Source organism: Stegostoma tigrinum, chromosome 25 (assembly GCF_030684315.1).
Source record: "Stegostoma tigrinum isolate sSteTig4 chromosome 25, sSteTig4.hap1, whole genome shotgun sequence".
In the NCBI taxonomy this organism is placed as follows: domain Eukaryota; kingdom Metazoa; phylum Chordata; class Chondrichthyes; order Orectolobiformes; family Stegostomatidae; genus Stegostoma; species Stegostoma tigrinum.
The window spans coordinates 8553395-8577146 of NC_081378.1; the positions used below are offsets into that span (position 1 = coordinate 8553395).

Here is a 23752-nt window from a genome sequence, read left to right on the forward strand (position 1 = left end):
CATCTTTGGGCTGTGGGAGGAAACCAGAGCACCCGGAGGAAACTCATGCAGACATGGGGTGAATGCGCAAACTCCACACAGACAGTTGCCTGAGGGTGGAATTGAACCTGGGTCCCTGGCACTGTGAGGCAGTAGTGCTAACCACTGAGCCACCACGCTGCCCTTAGTTGTTACCATACATTTCCTAAATGGTGCACATATTTGCCACCATGTGTCAGAGGTAGAGGGGGCAAATGAGCTGCTTTGTCTTGGATGGCGTCAAGCTCCTTGACTGTTGTTGGAGTTGCATCCATTCAGGCAAATGGGGAACATTGCACCTCACTCCTGACTTGTGCCTTACAGAAGGTAGACAGGCTGTGGGGAGTCAGGATGTGAATTACTCACTGCAGGACTTCCAACCTCTCACGTTGTGGTTGTAGTTACATATGTATAAGGTGAGTCCAGTTGGGTTTCTGCTTAATTGTAATCCCAGGATGCGGATAATTACATAGACAGTACCTATAAGTGGAATATATTGCTACATGAAATAGTTAAGGCTAAAAGCATGCATACATTTAGGGCAAGTGTGGAAAACACATCAGAGAGAAAAGAGGTTTATGCTGATAGATTAACAAGAAAAGGATAGAAGAAGGTTCTACCTGGCGCATTACCAGACAGCACCAGCAGACATGAATGTGCTATACTTTCTATGTAACATATCATTACACTGTGCAAAAATTGAAACTGTTTGGAAAAATATTAATATTGAGCAACTGTTGCTGTTGATATATTTAGAAGCACTACTGTTCAACAAAGAACATTTGGAAATGAAGATGTGTGACCTGAATTTCCTCCTGTTAAGATATATTTTCCTTTTATGTTAATGGAATAAGAGTTATATTTGGCAATAACTTGGTGAGGTACACGCAAAAAAGAGAATTCCCCCATTGCATATTCTTTGGCATACCTCCAGTTGTAACATGGGGAACATCCTTTCAAGTTGTGAGCAAATTAGTATGTGGCCTTTAAAAAGCTTGTTTCTGGCAGAAGATTCTGGCTGTAGCAGGTCAGAAGAGGAGACCAATATGGAACAGTGCATGTCCCAATTAGCTCATTGCCAGCATACATCAAAGGAATATGCAACAGCTCCATTTGAGTTTGCAGTTAAATGCCAACCGAGATGCAATTACGGACCAATGCGTATCTCTACATCCTTGGACACAGATTCCAGCTCTGATAGCAAATGGGGAGAAAATAGATAGTGCCCTGCCTAACTGTTTCCAGACCACAGTGAGAGTTCAGGCATGAAGCGATCTCTCGAGGTCTCTTAGGGTCAGATAGATTCTTATCAAGGGAAAATATCTTAAGAAGTACTCAGCACAATTAATAACTTTTTCAATGCAGTAACTGTTATGTCGGCAAAAGCTGTTAGCAGGCTCCACCAGCTATGTTTCACATATGCCTCTGAGAGAAGTTTTTTTTGTTGGTTTTGCTTCATGAAATATTTATGGATGAAGAAAACCCCATGATCTCATATTAGGTCATTCATCCAGAGAGAACCCTAGTATTGAATTATTAAATTATTCCTGGGTGTTTTAGCTGTACTAGCTTATCCGGACACATGTTCACCTATCTCTGCGTAAAGCAGAAATTCTTAATGTCGAACCTAAAGTGCTCAATTAGTTTGACGCCGTGTCCTTTTCTTTCTGAGTATTCAACAAGTGCGGTATTCCAGCAATATTTTTCATCACACTAATATTTTTCAAAGCTTGGTAAAACCAAGGCTCTTTAGCCTTTCTGTACCATTGCGATCCCGACATAGACGATCAGTCTCGTGGCTTTTTCCACCACTGCTTCCAAATCTTCACTCTCTCTCTATTTCTTAGTGATTGGACCTGGAAAGAAATTTCAAGAAGCTATTTGGCTTGTGTTGAGGAAGTAATGTGTACCAGTGTGGCAACAGCCTCAATTTCTATGCATTATAAATGGAGTCAAGCATCTCCATGCATTTCAGGGAGCATTTATGAAAATAGAACTGAAGCACTTAGATCTCCGAGGAGTTGGTCAAAGAGGTTGGCTTGATGCAAGTTTTAAAGCAGAAAGATGAGACAGAGGGGCCCTGCCATTATTCAGTCACTTAAATGCTTCAATTGACTCAGAGTCGATAGGCCTCTGTTGCTGGTGAAACCCTGCATGGGGGAGGCAAACGCCTAGTGGTATTATCACTGGGCGATCTGTGGACCAAGGTTCGAATCCCACCATGGCAGATGGTAGAATTTAATCTCAAAGAAAAGAAAATACCTGGAATTGAGAATCTAATGATGACCATGAATCCATTGCTGATTGTTAGAAAAAACACATCTGGTTCACTGATGCCCTTTAAGGAGGGAAACTGCCATTCTTACTTGGTCAGGTCTACATGTGACTCCAGACCCACAGCAATGTGGTTGACTCTGTCCTGCCCTCTGGGCAACCAGGGATGAGAAATAAATGCTGCCTAGCCAGTGATGTCCTCAACAAGTTAATGAATTTTAAAAAAACTGCATGAGTAGGTGGGAAAGTAGGTGGTGACAATGCATACAGTGCACATAATGTGCCCCTACCCTCCAAGCCTGCTGATGATTCTACGCATTCAAAGGCAAGAGGGCAAACAAATTGAGTTGATGATTGACATGGCCCTAACCCACAAATTGATCATTTGGAAGGTGAAAATGGAATATTCACCCATTCATTCCATCTTCCACTGTGAAAGCAGTTTGTATGTTCTGATTTCCGGCAGGCTGTGCTGCTCCAGACCACCAAGGGAGGGGTGTGCAAAATCTTGTCAGTAATTGCCAATGTCAGGATTAACTGTAGCAGAAGATAAATGATCATTACTGCTTTTTGAAAGATGCTTATCTTGTTCCCACTTGCAAAGATGCGTAGTAAATCTCCTGATCTTCAAATAATGAAAACACAGATGCACTCTAAATTACCAGTTAGCATTTTTCCCCCCTTTTAATTGGTACACCGCACAAAATCCCCCTTGGGTTTTGACACAGTCAAATGGTACATCACCACAGATTCTGATGCAGTTTGGAGAAAGCATGGGGCGGACGCATTTTAACTTAAAGCTGTCACAGCTCCCAACCAGGACATTGATTTCAAGTTAAAAGTGAGCAAGTTCTTTGATGAATAAAGAGACTTCTATGGATTTCAATTGCACACGTGGGTAAGGATAACTACATGATTTTCAATGGGTTGTTTTTCAAGCAGAAGTGCTTTCAAGTGAACAACTGTGTCATGCAGTGGTGACCTGATGAAAAAGAATGTGATCAACTTAAAAAGAACACTACAAGGTTTTAAATAAACAGGCTCTCAAACTTAAATTAATTCACCTTAATATCTTGATGGAACCAGTAGGCACTGTGGTGAATTGCTACCTGAAGGTATCCATAAATGAGCCATATTACTCATTCCTGCCATATGGCCTTGTGCATTCTGTGTAGATCTAGAATGGAATCATAAAATCCCTACAGTGTGGAAACAGGCCAATTGGCCTGACCAGTCCACACTATTTCTCCAAAGAGTATCCCACCCAGACCCATCCCCCTACCCTTTCCCTATAATCTTGCCTTTCCCGTGGCTAGTCTGCCTAACTCACACACTCCTGGACACTACGGGCAATTGAGCATGGCCAATCGACCTAACCTGCACACCTTTGGACAGTGGAAGGAAATCAGAGCACCAGGGAGAAATCCAAACAGACATGGGGAGAATGTGGAAACTCTACACAGATAGTTGCCCAAGTGTGGAATCAAACCTGGATCCCAGGCACTGTGAGTTTTCCCTTGCTTCTACTCTCAAACCAATAGATGCTTAATTTATCCAACTTTGTGACACACAGCCTTTCTACCTCAATTAGAAAGCAAAAAGACTCATGACCCAATTGGGTGATGCTTAGCTAAAGAACATAGAACATAGAACAATACAGCGCAGAACAGGCCCTTCAGCCCTCAATATTGCGCCGGCCTGTGAACTAATCTAAGCCCCTCCCCCTACACTATCCCATCATTATCCATATGCTTATCCAAGGACTGTTTAAATGCCCCTAATGTGGCTGAGTTAACTACATTGGTAGGCAGGGCGTTCCATGCCCTTACCACTCTCTGAGTAAAGAACCTGCCTCTGACATCTGTCTTAAATCTGTCACCCCTCAATTTGTAGCTATGCCCCCTTGTACAAGCTGAAGTCATCATCCTCGGAAAAAAACTCTCACTGTCCACCCTTTCTCATCCTCTGATCATCTTGTATGTCTCCATTAAATCCCCTCTTAGCCTCCTTCTCTCCAATGAGAACAGACCCAAGCCCCTCAGCCTTTCTTCATAGGGCCTGCGCTCCAGACCAGGCGACATCCTGGTAAATCCCCTCTGCACCTTTTCCAATGCTTCCACATCCTTCCTGTAATGGGGCGACCAGAACCGCATGCAATATTCCAAATGAGGCCGCACTAGCGTTTTGTACAGTTGCAGTATGACATCACAGCTCCGGAACTCAGTCCCTCTACCAATAAAACCTAACACAACGTAAGCCTTCTTAATAGCACTATCAACCTGGATGGCAACTTTCAGGGATCTATGTACATGGACGCCAAGATCCCTCTGCACATCCACACTACCAAGAATCTTTCCATTGACCCGGTATTCTGCCTTCCTATTATTCTTCCCAAAGAGAATTACCTCACATTTATCCGTATTGAACTCCATTTGCCACCTTTCAGCCCAATTCTGCAGGTTATCCAAGTCTCCCTGCAACTTGCAACATTCATCCACACTGTCCACCGCTCCACACCTACCATACCTTTCTTTCCCTATTCACACAGTCATAGTAACAAAAGCGGTCCACTTAGCTCTTTCAACTTAGAACATAGAACATAGAACAATACAGCGCTGAACAGGCCCTTCGGCCCTCGAGGTCGCGCCTTGGTCACTCAGTGAGATGATATGATTTTAACCTCAACTTTGTTTTGTTGTATATCCCTGATAATGTTTCAGCCTCTTGGTAATCAAGAGTCTATCTCTGCCTAAAAACTATTTATCAATTCAGCATCCTCAGCTTTTCAAGGAAGGGAATTTTGAAGTTTCACGATCCTCTCAGAGAAAAGAAAACTTCCTCACCACTATTTTAAATGGGCGCTCCCTTATTTTTAAACAATGGATCCCAATTTTAGACCCTAATTTGAATCCTATAATCACCAGTTTTGCACTTTTTCCCACCTATTTACTGATCCACTATCCTACTGACTTGAATTGAACAATTTGTCAGCATGAATTCTTAAGGAAAACTATTTCCTCCTTCAAGAGGAAACATTCTTTCAACATTTCAACATCCATCTGATCAAGTCCCCTCAGGATCTTATGTTTCAATTAATCCAACTGGGCCTTTTCCAAACCTTAGAGAATATAGGCCCAGCCTGTCTAGCCATTCTTCATAAAGTAAACCGTTCATTCTAGGTACTGGACTCACTTCTCTGAACTACCTCCAACATAATAACATCCTTTACATAAGTACAGCTACCAGTATTTTACGCGTTGTTTCAATATTGTCTATATTTTTAATGTTTGGTAGTGAGAAATGTCCAAATGATTTTGTCTTGGCTTGCAGCAGTGTCTAGGCAACTATGTTACCTGGAACAGCATGCTTCAAATCGCGTGCAATGCTTGGAATGATCCTGGGATAAGATGGAGTATGAGACCTCAGGTTACCTGCTATGATACAGTGATGATATTATGAGCATATCTCTGATCATGTTATCTGATGTATAGCCTGTGATTCATAATACAACACTGTCTGTCTGGCCTTGAATCAATGCAATAATACAATGACCATTGACAAATATTGCCTTGATTCACAATCTGCTCTCATAAACATTGCATTATTCATCCAATGTCTGCTTATAAAGGTAATTTCTTACTTCTGTTATTTGAGAAAACTACTCCTGGCTAGAATGTAGGCATTACCTGGGGCTGCAGATACCTGAACTAATTGAAAGCTTCTAAACTATAATCAGCTTCAGCTGCTGGTGAACATGTTGATTACAAAGCATGGAGGGAAAGTCTATTGAAAACTCATTGCAAAATTTGTACAAAGTAATGATTTAATAAACCATTTCTCCACTGCATGCTCTCTAATAGTTGTTTGAACTGTGTAAACAACCAATTTTACACTGCTTACAACATATTCACTGATCCACTATCCTATTGATGGGAATTGAATATATTTGTCAGCATGAATTCTTAAGGAAGCCTGTGTCTGGATCAATAATGCATGCTAAAATCAGTGATTGACACTGTTAAGATCAGTGAATCGATACAAACATTAAATGGCTTTCAAAAGTTTAATTCTATCTAACAGGAAACTTTCCAGCCAGCTAGTATGTCTGAAAAATAATTATTTTTGCATTAGCTAAATAAATCAGCAAAGCTCAGTAAAAAAGATCTTTGTTTAAGGCAAATCGATCCTGCAGCAATAAATCACATCACTGTCAGGTCACCAGAAACACTCTGGTTGAATTTGAGTGGCAGTTGAGATCAAAGCAGCATTAATCCACAACAATTGCACATTGCCATTGATTTCATGGGGGAGGAAGAAGCTACATGAATCATTTGTGGTGACGATCACAGCCCAGAGACTCCTAAGACATTCAGGGCATGGTGCATCTAATGGCCTGAGTCACTAACATGATAATTTCCTCAAAAGAACCTGAGAATGCAGGCAGCTGATGACTTATTGAAGTGGCACAAATTCCCAGCAAATTCCAGCTTCAGTATGTATATGTGCACAGATTTACACTTATTGACTTCCTAATGCTAGCTAGAAGGTTGGGGGAGAGGGCCAATGACACGTGGGACTCTATTAACAAATCAGTTTTCTGGCCATGCATGGTTTAATCTCAGCTCTGACATTATGCAAAGTCTCTGGTGCAATTTTAGATTTTGATCATTTCTTTATTTTCATGGATATATCATAGGATTCAGTCATAGTTAAACAGATTTCCACAAATTGAAAGCATTCTTATGGAATTATTCACATTTGCCAGATAAGGCTGATGGGGACATTGTTTTAATATAATAGGCATGATGTTTATGATATTAGACTAATAATACTGACCCCTGGACTAATGGTGACCATCATGAAATCAGTGGGTTGTTGTGAAAGATGCATATGAATGACATGGTTGACGGAATGTTTGCCAAATTGGATGATGGCAAAGATAGGTAGGAAACCAAGTTGTGATGAAGAAAAAAGGAAGTCACAAAAATGTATAGATGAAGTGAACAAGCAAAATGTGGGAAGGAGTATAATGTGGGAATAGGTGAAATTGTCCATTGTGGCAAGAAGTATTAAACATGAAGCATATTATCTAAATGGCGAGAAATTACAGAGCTCCGATGTGGAGCGGGATCTGAGTGCCCAAGTACACAAATCATAAAAGGTTAGTTTTCAGGTACGGGAAGTATTTTACTTTATTTGTGCATGGGATGTGGGCATCTCTGGCTGATCCAGCATTTGGCCTTGAGAAGTCAGTAGTGATTTGCCTTCTAAAGTCATTATTGTTCATATTATGTAATTGGCTCACAAGGTTGCAGTGGAGGAAGTTCCAAGATTTTGGCCTGGTGAAATACATTTCCAGGTCAGGATGGTGAGTATCTTGGAGGGGTATTTGCAAACAGTCACATTTCCATGTATCTGCTGCCCATGCCTTTCTTGATGGCAATAGTGGTGTCTGAGGAACTTTGGTGAATTTCTGAGGTGCCTCATATACTATACACTGCTGCTACTGAATTACAGTATTGGAGGGACTGGATGTTTGTTGATGCGATGCCAATCAAGTAGCTGCTTTGTCCTCGATGATGTCAAACTCCTTGATGGTGTTGGATCTGCCCTTGTTCAGGGTTCAGGCTGCAGATTCAGGAGGTCAGCTACTTAGCACTGAATTCTTAGCTTCTGACCTGCTCTTGTTGCCACTTAATTTATATGGCTCATCCAGTTCAGTTTCTGGTCATTAGTAAAATCCAGAATATTGATGAACATGTTGAAATAGGAATATTAATAATGTGACAACATTTCTTGCAAGAATATTGTCATTTATTGCGAGCTAAGTATTGGAAAAAGGGTTAGAATAAATGAACATTTGTTGGCCAGTCTGAACATGGGCAACATGATGGCTCAGTGGTTAGCATTGCTGTCTCATAGCACAAGGGACCTGGGTTCAATTCCATCTTTGGGTTATTGTCTGTGTGAAGTTTAGCCATTCTCCCTACGTCTGTGTGGATTTCCTCTTGGTGCTCTGATTTTCTCCCACAGTCCAAAGTTGTACAGGTTAGGTGGATTGGCCAGGCTAAATTGCCCACAGTGTTCAGGGATGTCTAGGTTAGGTGTATTGGCCGTGGAAAATGCAGTTACAGGGATAGGGTAGGGGCATGGGTCAGGGTGGGATGTTCTTCTGTGGGTTGGTGTGAACGTGATGGGCTGAATGGCCTGCATTGTGAGAACCCTACAATTGACCAAAATAACCCTTTCCTGGCTGTAAATACTCTACAGCTGCAGGAGTTGAATAGAAAGTTTGGGTGCTGCGCCCCTAGTTTTATAAAGGGCACCAGTGAAACTGCATCTAATGACTGAGTATAGTATTGGTCAACTTATTTAAGGAAGGATGTAAATGTGTTGAAAGCAGTTCAGGGAAGAGTTATTAGACGAATATCTGAAATACGGGTATTTTTGGTGAGGAAGGTTTGGACAAGCATGACTGATATCAACTGGTAACTTAGAAGAGTAAGAGATGACTTGATTAAAACATATAAGATCTGAAGGAGTCTTGACAGGGTAGATTTAGAGAGGATGTTTCTTTTTGTGGGAGAGTCTGGAACTAAGGACCAATATTTAAAAATAAGGTCACCCACTGAAAACAGAGATGAGGTGAATTTTTCTCATGGAGGATCGTGACTCTTCAAAACTTGATTCGTGAAAACGTGGTAGAAGCAGATTCCTTCAATATTCTTAATGCAGAGTTAAATTGAATCTTGTTCAGCAAGGGGTGAAATGTTTTCAGGACAAAGTGAGAATGCGGATTCAAGGTTACAATCAGATCATTCTTAGAACGCCACCACCCTCCAACATGGTCCTCTCTATGCGCCATTTTAACATGGAATGAGGAACTCATAGAACTCTCTTTTAATTAGCACTGTGGGTGCACCTACACCATTTGGACTACACTTCAAAAAGGCACACCATTGTCTTCTCAGGGATAATTGATGAGACACAGCAAATCCCGTGCGCAATTCTTATACTATATGAAAGAACAGAAACAAACTAATGACCCAACAAACCTTTCAATCATTTAAAGAAGAGGTAGCTTTTTGAAATCCGAGAGAGTTGAGGATATGAGGAGCTGGCAGAGAAGAGGAGTTGACTCTTGGAACAGATCAACCATGATCTTAATGAATAGTGGAGCACACTTCAGGGGGTGAATCTTTGTCTCCCACTCCTGTTTCTTATGTTATTATGAACTGCCAACCAATATGAACTAAATATAAAGCAATCTATTATAGCAAGGAAAAAGTTTGTTAGATAATGTATAATAAACTAAACAATGGTGCAAATACTCTCTGGTATAATCTGGTGATATTTATTTCTGCTTTGTTTTAATGTATTCTTTCATTTGGTGTGGGTATTGTTGCCTATGCCAAAGCACTCTTACATTGAATGGCTTATTTGGGTTATTTCTGAGGGCATTTAAGAGTTGCTCGGGCCTGGAGTTAGATGGAAGCCAACTTCATCACTTGAAAGATATTAGTTTTGTGGTCAGATTTACTGCGACTAACTTTATATATAAATTGGATTTAAATTCCACCAGCTGTGATAGTTGAATTTGAATTCATGTTCACAGAGCATTAATTGGTGTTTCTAAATTTTCTGCTCAATCACAGTACCACTTCATTACCAACTCCTTCTTCACAAGAAATTAAGATCTTTTATACAATACATAAGAAATTGCATATCACTTAACAAGGTGAGTTTGCAATCTTTACCTCCAATTGAATTTACTTCACAAGTGAAAGAGAAACAAATAATAATAATTTTGGGTTTGCAACTCCCCATGGTGTGAGTTTAAAATGATACAGTTACAAATAAAATCATTTCACAGATATTGGATGAGGGAAAAAAAACATTATTAGCTTTCCTGCTCCTCTGATGCTGCTTGGCCAGCTGTGTTCATCCAGCTCTACACCTTGTTGTCTCTTATTTTCCATGTTTGGGATAAAGTACAGAGACAGCTGAAAACATCTCACTTGTTACGGACCAATTAGTTCGATAATATGTAGGACAAGTTCCTGCAGGTGCTAGAATCTGTACTGAAAATAGTCAACACTGGAGCTAACAGTGGGTCAGACAGCATCCATGAAGAGAGAGCAAACTAGTGTTTCGAGCCTAGAAGACTCTTCATCAGAGCTCTGTTGAACAGTCCTCTGTACTTGAAACACTAGCTTGCTTTCTCTCCATGGACGTTGTCTGACCCACTGTTAGCTCCAGTGTTGGTTGTTTTCAGTTAGTTCAATAAAGGTCCCCCACCTTCCCAGCAACTGACAGCCAATCAGAATCTGCCAACTTCTTGTTCCTCACAGCTGCATGTCAAGGCATACACTTCAAGGGATTTAACAGCTAACTGTTATTTTTTGTTCTTCTCCAGCAGTTCGATTCTTGAGGGGCCGTAAATCAGGGATATCTGTAGCAAGAACTGAAGGGTGGAAGGGTGGATTTCAGGGGTTATCCTGTTTGATTTTGTGGGCTTGTGATCTCAATTATCTATTATCAGTAGACAACCAAAGGTAGGCAATTCTTAGATAGTTGATTGAGTTTGATAGGAAGCAATGGCTTAGATACAATGCATCATTTCGGCAAAAAAATGGTAATGTACATCCTGTGACAGGTGGGAACACTTTATTGATCCTGAAGCTGTACTGAAAAATGAATAAGTAAGATAAAGAATGAAGAAATGAAAATGAAGGCCAGCATTCATTGCTCATCCCTAATTTCCCAGAGGGCAGTTAATAGTCAACTAAATTGCTGTGGATGGGGAGTTACATACAGACTAGACCAGGTAAGGACGGCCATTTCCTTCCCTCAATGACATTAGTGAACCAGGTGGGCTTTTCCTGACAATGGATTTCTGGTCATCATGAGACTCTTAATTCCAGACACTTTTTGAATTTAAGTTCTGCTATCTGCTGTAGCAGGATTTGAATTCTGATGCCTAGAATATTAAATGGGTCCCTGGATGAAGAGTCCAGTGATAATCCCGCTTTGGCTGCCACCTGCCCATTTCACGGTCTTTTGAGGTCTCGTTGTCTTTTCCAAATAAGGTGAATTTTCTTTTTCCTGGATCCTCCCTCACTTCGTCAAATCCTACCCACCACTGTGAATATATCTTAATTCGGGAACTGGCAATCCGTTCTGTGTCAGCTACCAGTCTGTGCATTTAGCTAACATCCACAGGCAGCTTCCCTTGATGCCTGGATGACCATTGTCCCCATTCACTCTAAGAACAATACTTTTTATTTTCCCATGATAACAGGGTACATGGAGCATTCAGACAAATCATTGGTGTTAGCTCAATGGAGCATCAGGACCCCTGTTTTTCACACAATCTTTTATTTTGTTCGCGTGTGCTTGCAATTTGAGAAGATGGTCACTGATACAATGATGGTTAAAATGGCATCTCATGCTACTCAGTAAATACTTAGGAAATTCAATTGCAATTTACAGCAGCTCTCCCACTTTGAGAAGAAATCATCCCTACTGACTGCTCATAACTAATTCTTTAAATAACCTAACCATTTCTAAAGTAGCTAGTTCACTAATTCTTGATTACATATTGTAGATAAAACACCAAAATTGCAACAACTGATAATATCAAGCACTGGGTACCTCGTAAACAAACAGCCAACATTTTTAACGTGAAGTCTGACTAATGTTATATGTCAGATCATATCAAGGGCACGGTTCCAGATTTTGAATTTCATGCTCAATTTCTTCATTCTGCTGGACTATTTTAACCAAAAGTTTCTCTGAGTTACTATTTTGATCTCGGACTGATTAGACCATAAGACATAGGAGTATTATTTGGCCTTTCAAGTCTGCTCCAACATTTGATCATGACTGATATGTTTCTCAACCCCATTCTCCTGCCTTCTCCCCAAAACACTTAATCTCCTTATCAGCCAAAAACCCATCTTCTCTGTCTCAAACGCACTAAATGACACTGCTTCCATAGCCCTCTGTGGCAATGAAATTTGCAGATTAACCATCCTCCAGCTGAAGAAATTATTCCTCACCTAAGTTCTAAAGGCTCATTCTAAGGTTATGCCCTCAGGTCCCGAGTCTCTCGTACAAGTCGAAACATTTTCTCCACATCCACTCTATCCGGGCCTGTCAGTAGTCTGTAAATTTCAATCAGATTCCCTATCATCTTTCTAAACTCCATTGAGTACAGATCTGAAGTTCCCAAATGCTCCTCATATGACAAACCTTTCATCCCTGGAATCATTCTTGTGAAACTCTTGTGGACTTCCTCCAACGCCAGCCTGTCCATCCGTCGATCCTATTACATGTTTTGAAAAATTTAATGAGCCCTGCTGAACCTTCCTGCCATTTGCATTTTCCATAATTTTCCACACAACTGGACCCCTCCACAATTATTTTGTTTAAACCACTAACCCACAGCCCTAGTTATGTGATTCGCTCTTAGAGGCCTAAGGACAATGGAAAGATTGGGCAGCCATATTGAGAAATGGCCTCATGGCTTCACTGTGTACAGATTTATTTACTTTTAGTTCTGTGATGTTAGGTGTGGAAAGGCCTCACTTGTTACCCGAGCAAAGTGCAGACTAACTAGGGGCAACAAGGTGTGGAGCTGGATTGACACAGCAGGCCAAGCAGCATCAGAGGAGCAGGGAAGCTGATGTTTCGGGCCTAGACCTTCTTCAGAAATTTCTGAAGACTGTTTCTGAGAATTTAGGTCGTCTCCTTCCAAACCTTTCCTATTTATTTACTTATCTGAATGTCTTTTAAACATGGTAACATTTCCTCTGGCAGTTCATTCCACAAACAAACTACTCTCTGCATAAAAAAAGTTGTTCCTCCTGTCCTTTTCGCTCTTCACTTTAAAAATATGTCCCATAGTTTTGAACTCCCCCTCCATCGGAAAGACACCTTTATCGTTCACTTTATTTGTGCCCCTCATGATTTTATAAACCTCTGAAAGATCACCCCTCAACCTCCAATGCTCCAGTGAAAAAAGTCCCAGCTCTTCCAGCCTATTTTATAACTCAAACCCTTGAACTCAAACATCCTGGTAAATCTTTTCTGAACACTGTCCAGTTCAACAATATCCTTCTTGTAACAAGGCAACCCAAGAACTAAACACAGAGGAGGAATCGCCAATGTCCTGTACAACCTCAACATACATTCCAATTTCTATATTCTGGGCAATGTTGGCAAGCGTTGTCATCAATGTCATGTACAAACAGATATTCTGCTAGAAAGTGTCTAATGCTATCCATATGAAGGAGAAGATTTTGGCCCATTTGTATGTACTGTCAAGCTGTGAACTTGACCTTCATTGAGACTATGTCTTCTCGCTTCAATTTTGTTGTCCTTCACATGAGTTCATGAGAAGAATTGCCAGATCTGAAAATCACGAAGTGAGTGTTCATTTAGAGTTTTGTCAGTTTTAGATTTCCTATCAGTCCAAATTGTTACAACTTTTGACCTTTTGGTCCTCAAGCAGAATTTTAAGTGCTGACAATGTGACATTTGCTTGACATATGTGCATACGACACATTAGCCGATCTGATATTTGTATTCATTGGTGCCTAAATCATCAAAGCAGTGCTGACCTTCAAAGCAAAAACGCATTTTAACGTTGGCCTTATTTGTTGGACCGAGAGGCATAGCTCAGTGGCAGCATCCCTTGTAAAACGGAGCAACCATTCAGGTAGACCACCGTAGAATGTGGCTGTCAATACTAGTCTAAGGATTGTGGGTATGAATGCCTCTGGTTTAATTAGTTCCATCTTTCTAGACCTTGCAAGTATTTCAGTTCGACATCTGAAACATACCTGCTCATGAAATTTGCAAATAGATTCCCCTCCTAAGAGCTTTTTATCGTTCATGGGATATGGGTATTGCTGGCACTTATTGTCAGTCCTTAATGCCCTGAGGAGGTGGTGCTGAGCCACCTGCTTGCACAGTTGTACTGATGATTTGTGACCAACTGTGTGCCGGTGGTGGAGGAATAGGGCATTTAAGTTGGGGCACTATGCAAATTGTTTGCGTTTCCTTGAAGTGGGTACTGTTGGAGCTGCTCTCGTCCAGCTAATTGTAGATTACAACCAACAACTGCGGATGCTGGAAATCTGAAACGAAAACCAAAATTGTTGGAGAAACTCAACAGGTCTATCAGCAGGTGTGGGGAGAAAGAAGAATCTATGTTTCAGATCCAGTGATCCTTTTTCAGGACTGTTCTGGTGAAGGGTTGTTGGACCTGAAACATTAACTTTGTTTCTGTCTCTGCAGATGCTATCAGACCCGCTGAGTTTCTCTAGTATTTACTGTTTTTTGATTTGCGGAGCTGTAGAACTCTCCACGACATTCCTGATTTTTGCCTTCTGGATGGTTGTCAGGCCTTGGGAATCTGGAAATGAGATGCTGGCCACCAAATTGTCTTTTTGGCACCAAATTCTTAGTTATGGAGATAGGGTTTAAAGGTTGTCTGAAAGGAGAAGGGAGATGTTGAGATATGTATGGAAGGAACTCTTCGACATCTAAGGACTTGGCAACCAATGTATAGGTGACTGAACTCAGGGATGCACAAGTGGACAGATTGGGAGGAGTTCAGAAAACTCAGGGATGCAGTGCTACAGGAGGCTGCAAAAATATTTGCCAGTCAAAACAGATTGTTTGTATACACATAGATGCATGTTGATTTTCACTACAGCATCATGCAATCAAATAGGAGGCTCACAGTAACAAAGTTCTCACCTCTCCACATGTTTAAATTTAAATCATTTTGCAGAGGTGTCGGTGTTGAACTGGGGTGGACAAGGTAAAAAAAATCACACAGGTTATAGTCCAACAGGTTTATTAAAGATTCTGAAATCTTATGTCTTCAAATAAACTTATTGGACAATGTCCTGGTGTTATGTGATTTTTGACCTAAACTTAAATCAACAGGAAAAGTGAAATGATATTGAGTCTGCGATAACTGCAGAGCTCAAGCAGAAATCTAAGGTTTTTGAAACATCATCACTTTTCAGAGATCTTTAATAAATTAGCTGATGCAGTTTGTTTTTATAAATAAGCCAATAAAATCTTGATTATGTCTCCAAGGAAGATTAAAGGTTAAGTCTCACTCCCATTGTAAAACAATGGGACATTTAAGATTAAATTTATCTTCTCTTTATCTGATGAACTCATGTTTTCTTTGTTTTCATGCAGGGGTCATTTTATAACAAACTTTGAACAATGTTCTTAGATGTTGATCTTTCCCACTGAATTTGGCCTTGTGAAATATATCCTTGGTACTACCTCTCTTATACCTACTGAAAAAATAACAGTAATGCTTGTATTTATGTAACACATTTTGCAACTAAAAGGGCCTCAAATAATTTACACATCACATAACTTTCTTTAAGTGCAATGACTGACATTCTGTGAGCGATGTGCACAGTTAATGTGATTCTGCTATTGTGGCTTTATGCTGATAAATCAAAGGTTGTGGTTCAAAAGTATTCAGAGACTAGGAATAATGCAGAGAGTAGCTCATCACAAAGCTTGCTAAGGTACCAGCCAGAACTGTGATGGAATACTCCCCACTTGCCTGGATGAGTACAGCTCCAACAACACTCATGAAGCTTCACACCATCTCAAACAAAACAGTCCAAGTGATGCGCACCATATTGATAAGCATCTGCTCCCTCCACTACAGTTGCAGCAGTGTGTAGTATCTACAAGATGCACTGCAGAAATTCACTAAAGATCCTCACCCAGCCTTCTAAACCCACAACCACTTCCACCTAAAAGGACAAGGGGCAACAGATATTTGGAAATACCACCACCTACAAATTCATCATCCTGACTTGGAAATATGTCACTTTTCCTTCACTGTTTGCTGAGTCAAGAATCCTGGAATTTGTTCCCTAAGGACATTATGAGACAGCCTAGGGCATAGCGACTACAGGAAATCAACTCACCACAACTGGTCTGCGATACGGAGTGATGCCTAAAGCAGGAGTTCAATTCCTGTGATGGCTGAGGTTACACTGAAAGATTCTTCTTTTCAACTCTCCCCTTACCTGAAGCGTGGTGACCCTCAGTTTAAACTGGTACCCGGTGTGTATCTCCAATGAGTCTGGTAAGACTATGGCAACTTCATCTTTTCGTTCACTGAATTCACCATAAACGAATCTGAATGATCCTGTCATTGTAGGTACTTTAAGGGCTCTGAGGAGTTCTTCCTGGAAAGCAGCAGGTGGTATTGATACCCATTCCTGAAAAGGACTCAACATGAATGCATGCGAGCTGCCCAAACAAGGCTACAATGATTTCATTGCGTGAGTCTTCCAGTGAGTTGAAGAATCTATGAATTGAGCCTTTGCAAAGCTTAAACTTACTTGTTCAAATAATATATTTCCCCTACTTTGGAGATGTTCTTAAAAATGACTCTTTTCACATCAGTAATTTATAGCTAAATTCTTATCAAATTGTCCAAAAATGTGAACTGGTTTAGTCATAGACTTCCAACAGTGTGAAAGGAGGCCATTTGGCCCACTAAGTCCATATTGATTCTCAAAAGAACGTTCTACACAGACCTTGCATTTCCCTTGGTTAATCCACCTAATCTACATATTCATGGACATTTTGGGCAATTTAACATGTCCGACCTACCTAACTGGCAAATGTGTAGATGAAACTGGAGCACCCAGAGAATGTACAAACTCCATGCAGGCAGTCACCTGAGGATGCAATTGAACCCAGGGTCTGAGGAAGGGTCACCGGATCTGAAAAGTTAACTCTGATTTTTTCTTCATAGATGCTGCCAGATCTGCTGAGTTTTTCCAGCACCTTCTGATTTTGTTCCAGTGCTAACCACTGGGCCACCATGCTACCATGCATGTTACGATTCATGTGGGAAAGAGTGATAAAATAAGCAAATGAAAATAATATCCAATTGATGATGAACTTCAGTCAAAATCAACTAAATTACGCCGTGGTCTTATCAGACCATTTGGCTGCTCACTCATTTGAAATAGACAACTTACCTAAGAAAGCACAATAAATGTTGCTTTAATGACTAATACCCAGTGGCTCTGACCTCCATAATCATGAAGTGCTTTGAGACTTTGGTCATGGCCCACATCAAGTGTAATCTCCCAGCCTCCCTCGATCCCCTACAATTTGCCTACCTATGTGACAGGTCCACAGAGGATGCCACATCCCTAGCCCTACACTCATTACTGGAACATCTGGGCAATAAAGACATCTACATCAAACTCCTGTTCATCGACTACAGCTCTGGCTTCAACACCATTATCCCCTCCAGACTGATCTCAAAACTCCATGACCTTGGTCTCGGCTCCACTCTCTGCAACTGGATCCTCAGATTTCTGATCCACAGACCACAATCAACGAGGATAGGTAACTGCATCTCCTCCATAGTAACACTCAACACTGGAGCGCCCCAAGGATGTTGTCTCAACCCCCCACTGTGCTCCCTGTGCACCAACAACTGTGTTGCCAAATTCCAAATGAACTCCACCTACAAGATCTCCCACTACACCAGAGTACAGGCCCTTCGACCCACAATGGTGTGCCAACCTATTATCCTACTAAGATCAATCTACCCAGCATACACTACATTTTATTAATGTCCGTGTGCCTACCCAAGGATCACATAATAGTCTCTAAAGTATCTGACTCCACTACCACTGCTGGCAGCTAAGTGGCTCCAGTAATACTTGCTTGATCCTCAGATCTACAGCAACAATTATGGTTGATCTTAAAGGACAGCTCATTTCTTTTGCAAACCTTCCCTGAAATAAAACATTAATATTTCAATAATCTTTATCCACCTGTAAAGCCAATAGTGACCCACATCTCATCAAAAGGCAGTAATTGATCCTAGGTTAAATGACAAAAAAAGCCGGGTTCTGTATCGAAGGTAGCAGTTAATACTTAAAAAAAAAAGTCATGGTGATTTGGTGGAAGGAAAGTCATTTGGTTGATGTGATAGTATGTCTGGATATGAAATGAAGAGTTGGGTTCTGTCCCCTCCAACTCCATTTTGATGTCGTCCATTCCCTCTGTCCCTAACTGCCCCATTTCACCTTTGATCATTCATATTGGCCATAATGAGCTTTTTGTTTGCAAATATTTAATTGGCTACATGGGTGTTTTATTAATGGTGGTTACTGTTTAAGAAGGGAAAAAAGAACAGAAAAAAGAAGAGCCATGGTGACTTTGGTGATGGGATAGTCACTTAGTTGCATGTGATGCCACACCTGAGTATAAAAAGGGCTAGGATCTATAGTGGTGGTGGTTAAGAGTTTAAAAATAAGATCATGGTGAGTTGGTGGTGGGAAAGTTGTTTGGTTGTATGTGATTGCAACTCTGGATATGGAGAGGAAAAAAGATCTGTGTTCTGTCACCCTACCATTCTGTTTTGACTTTAATCATTTCACTGTCTTCCTACCCACCACCCCCACCCCCCAAAACCACCCTTCACTTTTGCTGGATAACATTCCCAGTAATGGACTTTGCATGTCAACTTCTTATTGGCTGCACTGGAGATTATTGGTGCTGGCTAACAGATAAAAATGAAAAAAAGTCATGTGGGTTCATTGTCGGAAAGCGATTCAGTTGTGTTTAAGAGGGCTTCTGGGCATGGAAAAATTAAGAAAGTAAAATAACTGGATTTGTTTGATGGTTGACATTGCTCATTGTAATTGGCTTTAATTGTTTGCGTGGCTGTTTTACAGATGGTGGTTGGTAGTTAAATTAAAACATCACAGTGATTTGGTGTGGGAAAGCAGTTTGGTTATATGTGATAACACATTTGGATATATAAAGAAAGAAAACAAAAAGAACTGAGTTCTGTCCTTGGGGAGGGAGAATGTGGTGTCCACCAATGCTCTCAATGCCTTGAAAGAGACAGGTGGACACTATGGGGAACACAGTTCTTTATCTCCCCTCCAACTCCATTTTGATTTTACACCTTCCTGCTCCCCCTAGCTTTCCCTCACTTTTGATGGGTCGCACCACACATAACAGGCTTTGTATGCAAATTTCCAATTGGCTCCATGGGTGAGTTCGTGGTGGTGGTTAATAGTTGGAGAAAATGTCTTGTGGTGATTTGATGCTGGGAGAGTCATTCGATTATAGGTAAGAGCACTTCCATATGTAAGGAGAGCTGTGTTCTGAGGGGTTCTTGTGGTGCTCCATGGTAGTGTCCCTACCTCTGAGACAGGAACCCTGGCTTCAAGTGTCTCCTGCTTCAGAGCATGTCAAAACATCGCTGAACATGTTGATTAAAACATAAAATAGGGCTCAATACCATTGCTGATGGGGTAAATACAGAGCTGTGTGTAAGAGTGCTCCAGGTATAAAAAATGTAAAGGAAAGAACTGGGTTGTAAGGTACATAGAACATTACAGCACAGTACAGGCCCTTCGGCCCTCGATGTTGTGCCGACCTGTCATACCGATCTCAAGCCCATCTAACCAACACTATTCCATGTACTGTGATGCAATGATCATGTTCCGATCGCTGAGCCAGAAAACCTGGCTTCAGGTCCCACCTGCTCCAAAGGTGTGTAATCTCCAAACAAAAAAAAAGTTGATTTCTATATCTTCTAAACAACTCTTCAGTCTTAAGAGTCTAATGATGACCATGATATCACTGTCAATTGTCAGGAAAAACCCATCCGATTCACTATTGTCCTTTAGGGAAGGAAACTGCCATCCTTACCTGATCTGGCCTACGTGTGACTCTGAACCGACAGCAATGTGATTCACTTTTAACAGTTAGAGATGGACAATAAATGCTTGCCTATCCAGCGATGCCCTCATCCCGTGAATGAATTTTAAAACTTACAACAGGAGCTGAACTCCTAGCTCAAAACTAGGGGCACGACAAGTATACCACAAGATCATCATCAAGATTTGAGTTCTTGAGAAGGGGGTACCATAGGATTTGGACTGCATTATCTCCTCTCCAATTCAATTCTAATTTCAAACTCTCTTTCTTTCCTTACCCTTTCCTTTAGCTAGTATTGCACTGCCCTTCATGGGCATTAAGTGTCATTCATTAATTTAATTAGAGATACAAGTGATTTGGTGGAAGTTTTAAAGTAAGAGAGCTGGGCATCCCTACTTCTGAACAAGGATACCTGGGTTCAGGTTCTGTCTACTCCAGAGGTGTGTAATCATGTTCTTGAATAAATATGTCAAGAAGCAACTTCTACAATCCAGGACAGGTGCACACTATGGCGGTTCAGGGTTCAGTATTCCCCTTCCATTGATATTTTGATTCAGTCTCTCTCCGATTTCCCTTGATGGGTTTTGGTTAAGTTGCAACAGCACTAGTGGGCATTTTTAAAAAAAGCTGTGTTCTTCCCAGTGGAGAGTTGGCTTCTGAAATGGAAGGGAAAGGTGGAATCGGGTGTTTGTACAAAACGACAGACTTACAATATCTGGTAAATTTCTGAAAGTCTTTTGTTGCTCAATGGAACATATGGAATCAATTATGTTAAACAACAGGCACCAGGTAACTCAGCAGCAGATCTGAACGGGCCAAGCTGCTGTGAAAAAAAAATTATGCAGCCAGGAAGCATCTGACATGTCCGACTAAACACAGCATTATTAAGCATTGGTTACGCTGAATCAAAATGTTACAGATGCAGAAAGTCATTCACTGTTGTTTCAGAGAAATATAACCTACAATTGTTTGATTTCTTCAGCGATTGCTGGACAAGCTGTCCTATTTATCATTATTTATCAGTTCCTTAGAGTCCAGAAGTAACAAAACATACCTTGTAAAGATAATTATCAATATGCTCAGCAACCCCTTATCTCAGCCTTCTAAGTACTGAAAGTGGATTTTTATCAGAGCACACCACAACCTGCTGATACAGGTTACTTCGTGGTTACACATCATCTTTGTGAAACATTATAGAACAGACTTGGTTACTTATTTTATTCACCTTTCATATAATTTAAACAAAAGCATGTTAAACTATAGTTATTATCATAATGCTAAAGTTAATACTTTAAAAAAAGACAGAAGTCGGTGGCTTTCCATTTCTGGAGCCTGGCCACATCACCCTTCACCTCATCATTTCTCCATCATGAAGCAGTGTATCAGTCATCATTATTTCAGGAAAGAAACTTCTCTCAGTTAATGTCTGAGAAGTGGGCCGTTTATAATGACTTCTGCATATTTCTATTGTCAAGCAGGATGCTAATTTCCCTTTGAGAATAAAAATGTTGAATGTAGGACAATATAATAAATTAGCAAGTAGAATTACCCATGAACTGACTGCTTCACACTTGAAGAAGGGTGCAAAGATTATAATAGATTACTGAGAGTCAATATGTGAAAAAAAATGTTGCGCCGAACATGAGATGCTTAAATTTAAACTTAATTTAACAGCAGTACAAGTAAGATTCATCTCTTTTTAGTTCAGCTTTGCAGGGCATATGAAGGATTGACTTCCCAATAAATTAGTCCCAGGGATAAAGGGTTGTTTAAAGGTGAAAGGCTGGTTGGTTAGAACTGCAGTCACCGGAGTTTAGAGAAATGAGGAAGGAATCTCATAAACGTATAAATTTTTACAAGACTAGACAGGGAAAATGCAGCAAGAATGGCTCTGATGATTAAAATTAGAATTCGCTTTATTGTCACATGTACTCATATAAATGCAGTGAAGAGATTACAGGTTGCGGCTTCTGGTGCCATCTTAGATACAAAGTTACCTAGGTACAGGCTGGTAAGGGAAAAGTTAGAAAAATAAACAAATAAAAAGTCCATCATGACAGACTTTCGTGCCAACATAGGTATAAAAGCCTCCAGAACACACTGGTACTCAGACTCCAAACCGCATTGGTACTCAGCCTCCAGAACAGATTGGTACCCAGCCTCCAGACCGCACTGGTACTCAGCTTCCAGAACACACTGGTACCCAGGCTTCAGACAGCACTGGTACCCAGCCTCCAGACCGAACCGGTACCCAGACTCCAGAACACACTGCTACCCGGCTCCAGATCACACTGGTACCCAGCCTCCAGGCCGCACTGGTACCCAGCCTCCAGGCCGAACTGGTACCCAGCCTCCAGAACACACTGCTACCCAGCCTCCAGAACACACTGGTACCCAGCCCCCAGAACGCACTGGTAATCAGCCGCCAGACCGCACTGGTACCCAGCCTCCAGAACACACTGGTGCCCAGCCTCCAGAACACACTGGTACCCAGCCTCCAGTCCGCACTGGTACCCAGCCTCCAGAACACACTGGTATCCAGCCTCCAGAACACACTGGTACCCAGCCTCCAGACCGCACAGGTAATCAGCCTCCAGACCGCACTGGTATCTAGCCTCCAGAACACACTGGTACCCAGCCTCCAGACCGCACAGGTAATCAGTCTCCAGACCGCACTGGTACTCAGCCTCCAGAACACACTAGCGCCCAGCCTCCAGAACACACTGGTACCCAGCCTCCAGACAGTACTGGTACCCAGCTTCCAGAACACACTGGTACCCAGCCCCCAGAACACACTGGTACCCAGCCTACAGACCACACTGGTACCCAGCCCCCAGACACAATGGTACCGAGACTCCAGAACACACTGGTACCCCGCCTCCAGGCCGCACTGGTACCCAGCTTCCAGAACACACTGGTACCCAGCCTCGAGACCACACTGGTAAACAGCCTCCAGACTGCACTGGTACCCAGCCTCGAGAACGAACTGGTACACAGCCACCAGACTGTAGTGATACCCAGCCTCCAGACCGGACTGGTACCCAGCCTCAAGACCGCACCTGAACCCAAACACCAGAACACACTGATACGCAGCTGCCAGAACACACTGGTACCCAGCCTCCAGACCGCACTAGTAATCAGCCTCCAGACCGCACTGGTACTCAACCTCCAGAACACACAGGTACCCAGCCTCCAGAACACACTGGTACCCAGCCTCCAGAACGCACTGGTACCCAGCCTCCACAAGCACTGGTACTCAGCCTCCAGAACACACTGATACCCAGCCTCCAGACCGCACTAGTACCCAGCCACCAGACCGTACAGGTATCCAGGCTCCAGAACACACTGGCACCCAGCCTCCAGAATACACTGGTACCCAGCCGAGAACGCACTGGGACCCAGCCCCCTGAACACATTAGTACCCAGCCTCCAGAACACACTAGTACGCAGCCTCCAGACCGCACTCCTAATCAGCCTCCAGACCGCACTCCTAATCAGCCCCCAGACCGCACTGGTACTCAACCTCCAGAACACACAGGTGCCCAGCCTCCAGAACACACTGGTAGTCAGCCTCTAGAACACACTGGTACACAGCCTCCAGACCGCACTGGTACTCAGCCTCCAACCGCACCAGTACCCAGCATCCAGACCGTACTGGTACCTAGCCTCCAGAACACACTGGTACCCAGCCTCCAGACCG

The 23752-nt window shown here is 41.9% G+C and overlaps 1 protein-coding gene across 1 annotated transcript in view; it reads left to right on the forward strand.

Annotated features, from left to right (window-relative positions):
* The window catches only part of LOC132210946 (uncharacterized), a 50815-nt gene that overhangs the window by 25593 nt on the left and 1470 nt on the right, over positions 1-23752 (forward strand). The window contains exons 2-4 of the mRNA XM_059654454.1: positions 22188-22346; positions 22937-23185; positions 23290-23703. Coding sequence (XP_059510437.1) covers positions 22188-22346; positions 22937-23185; positions 23290-23703 — 822 coding nt within the window. The remainder of the gene's footprint in view (positions 1-22187; positions 22347-22936; positions 23186-23289; positions 23704-23752) is intronic.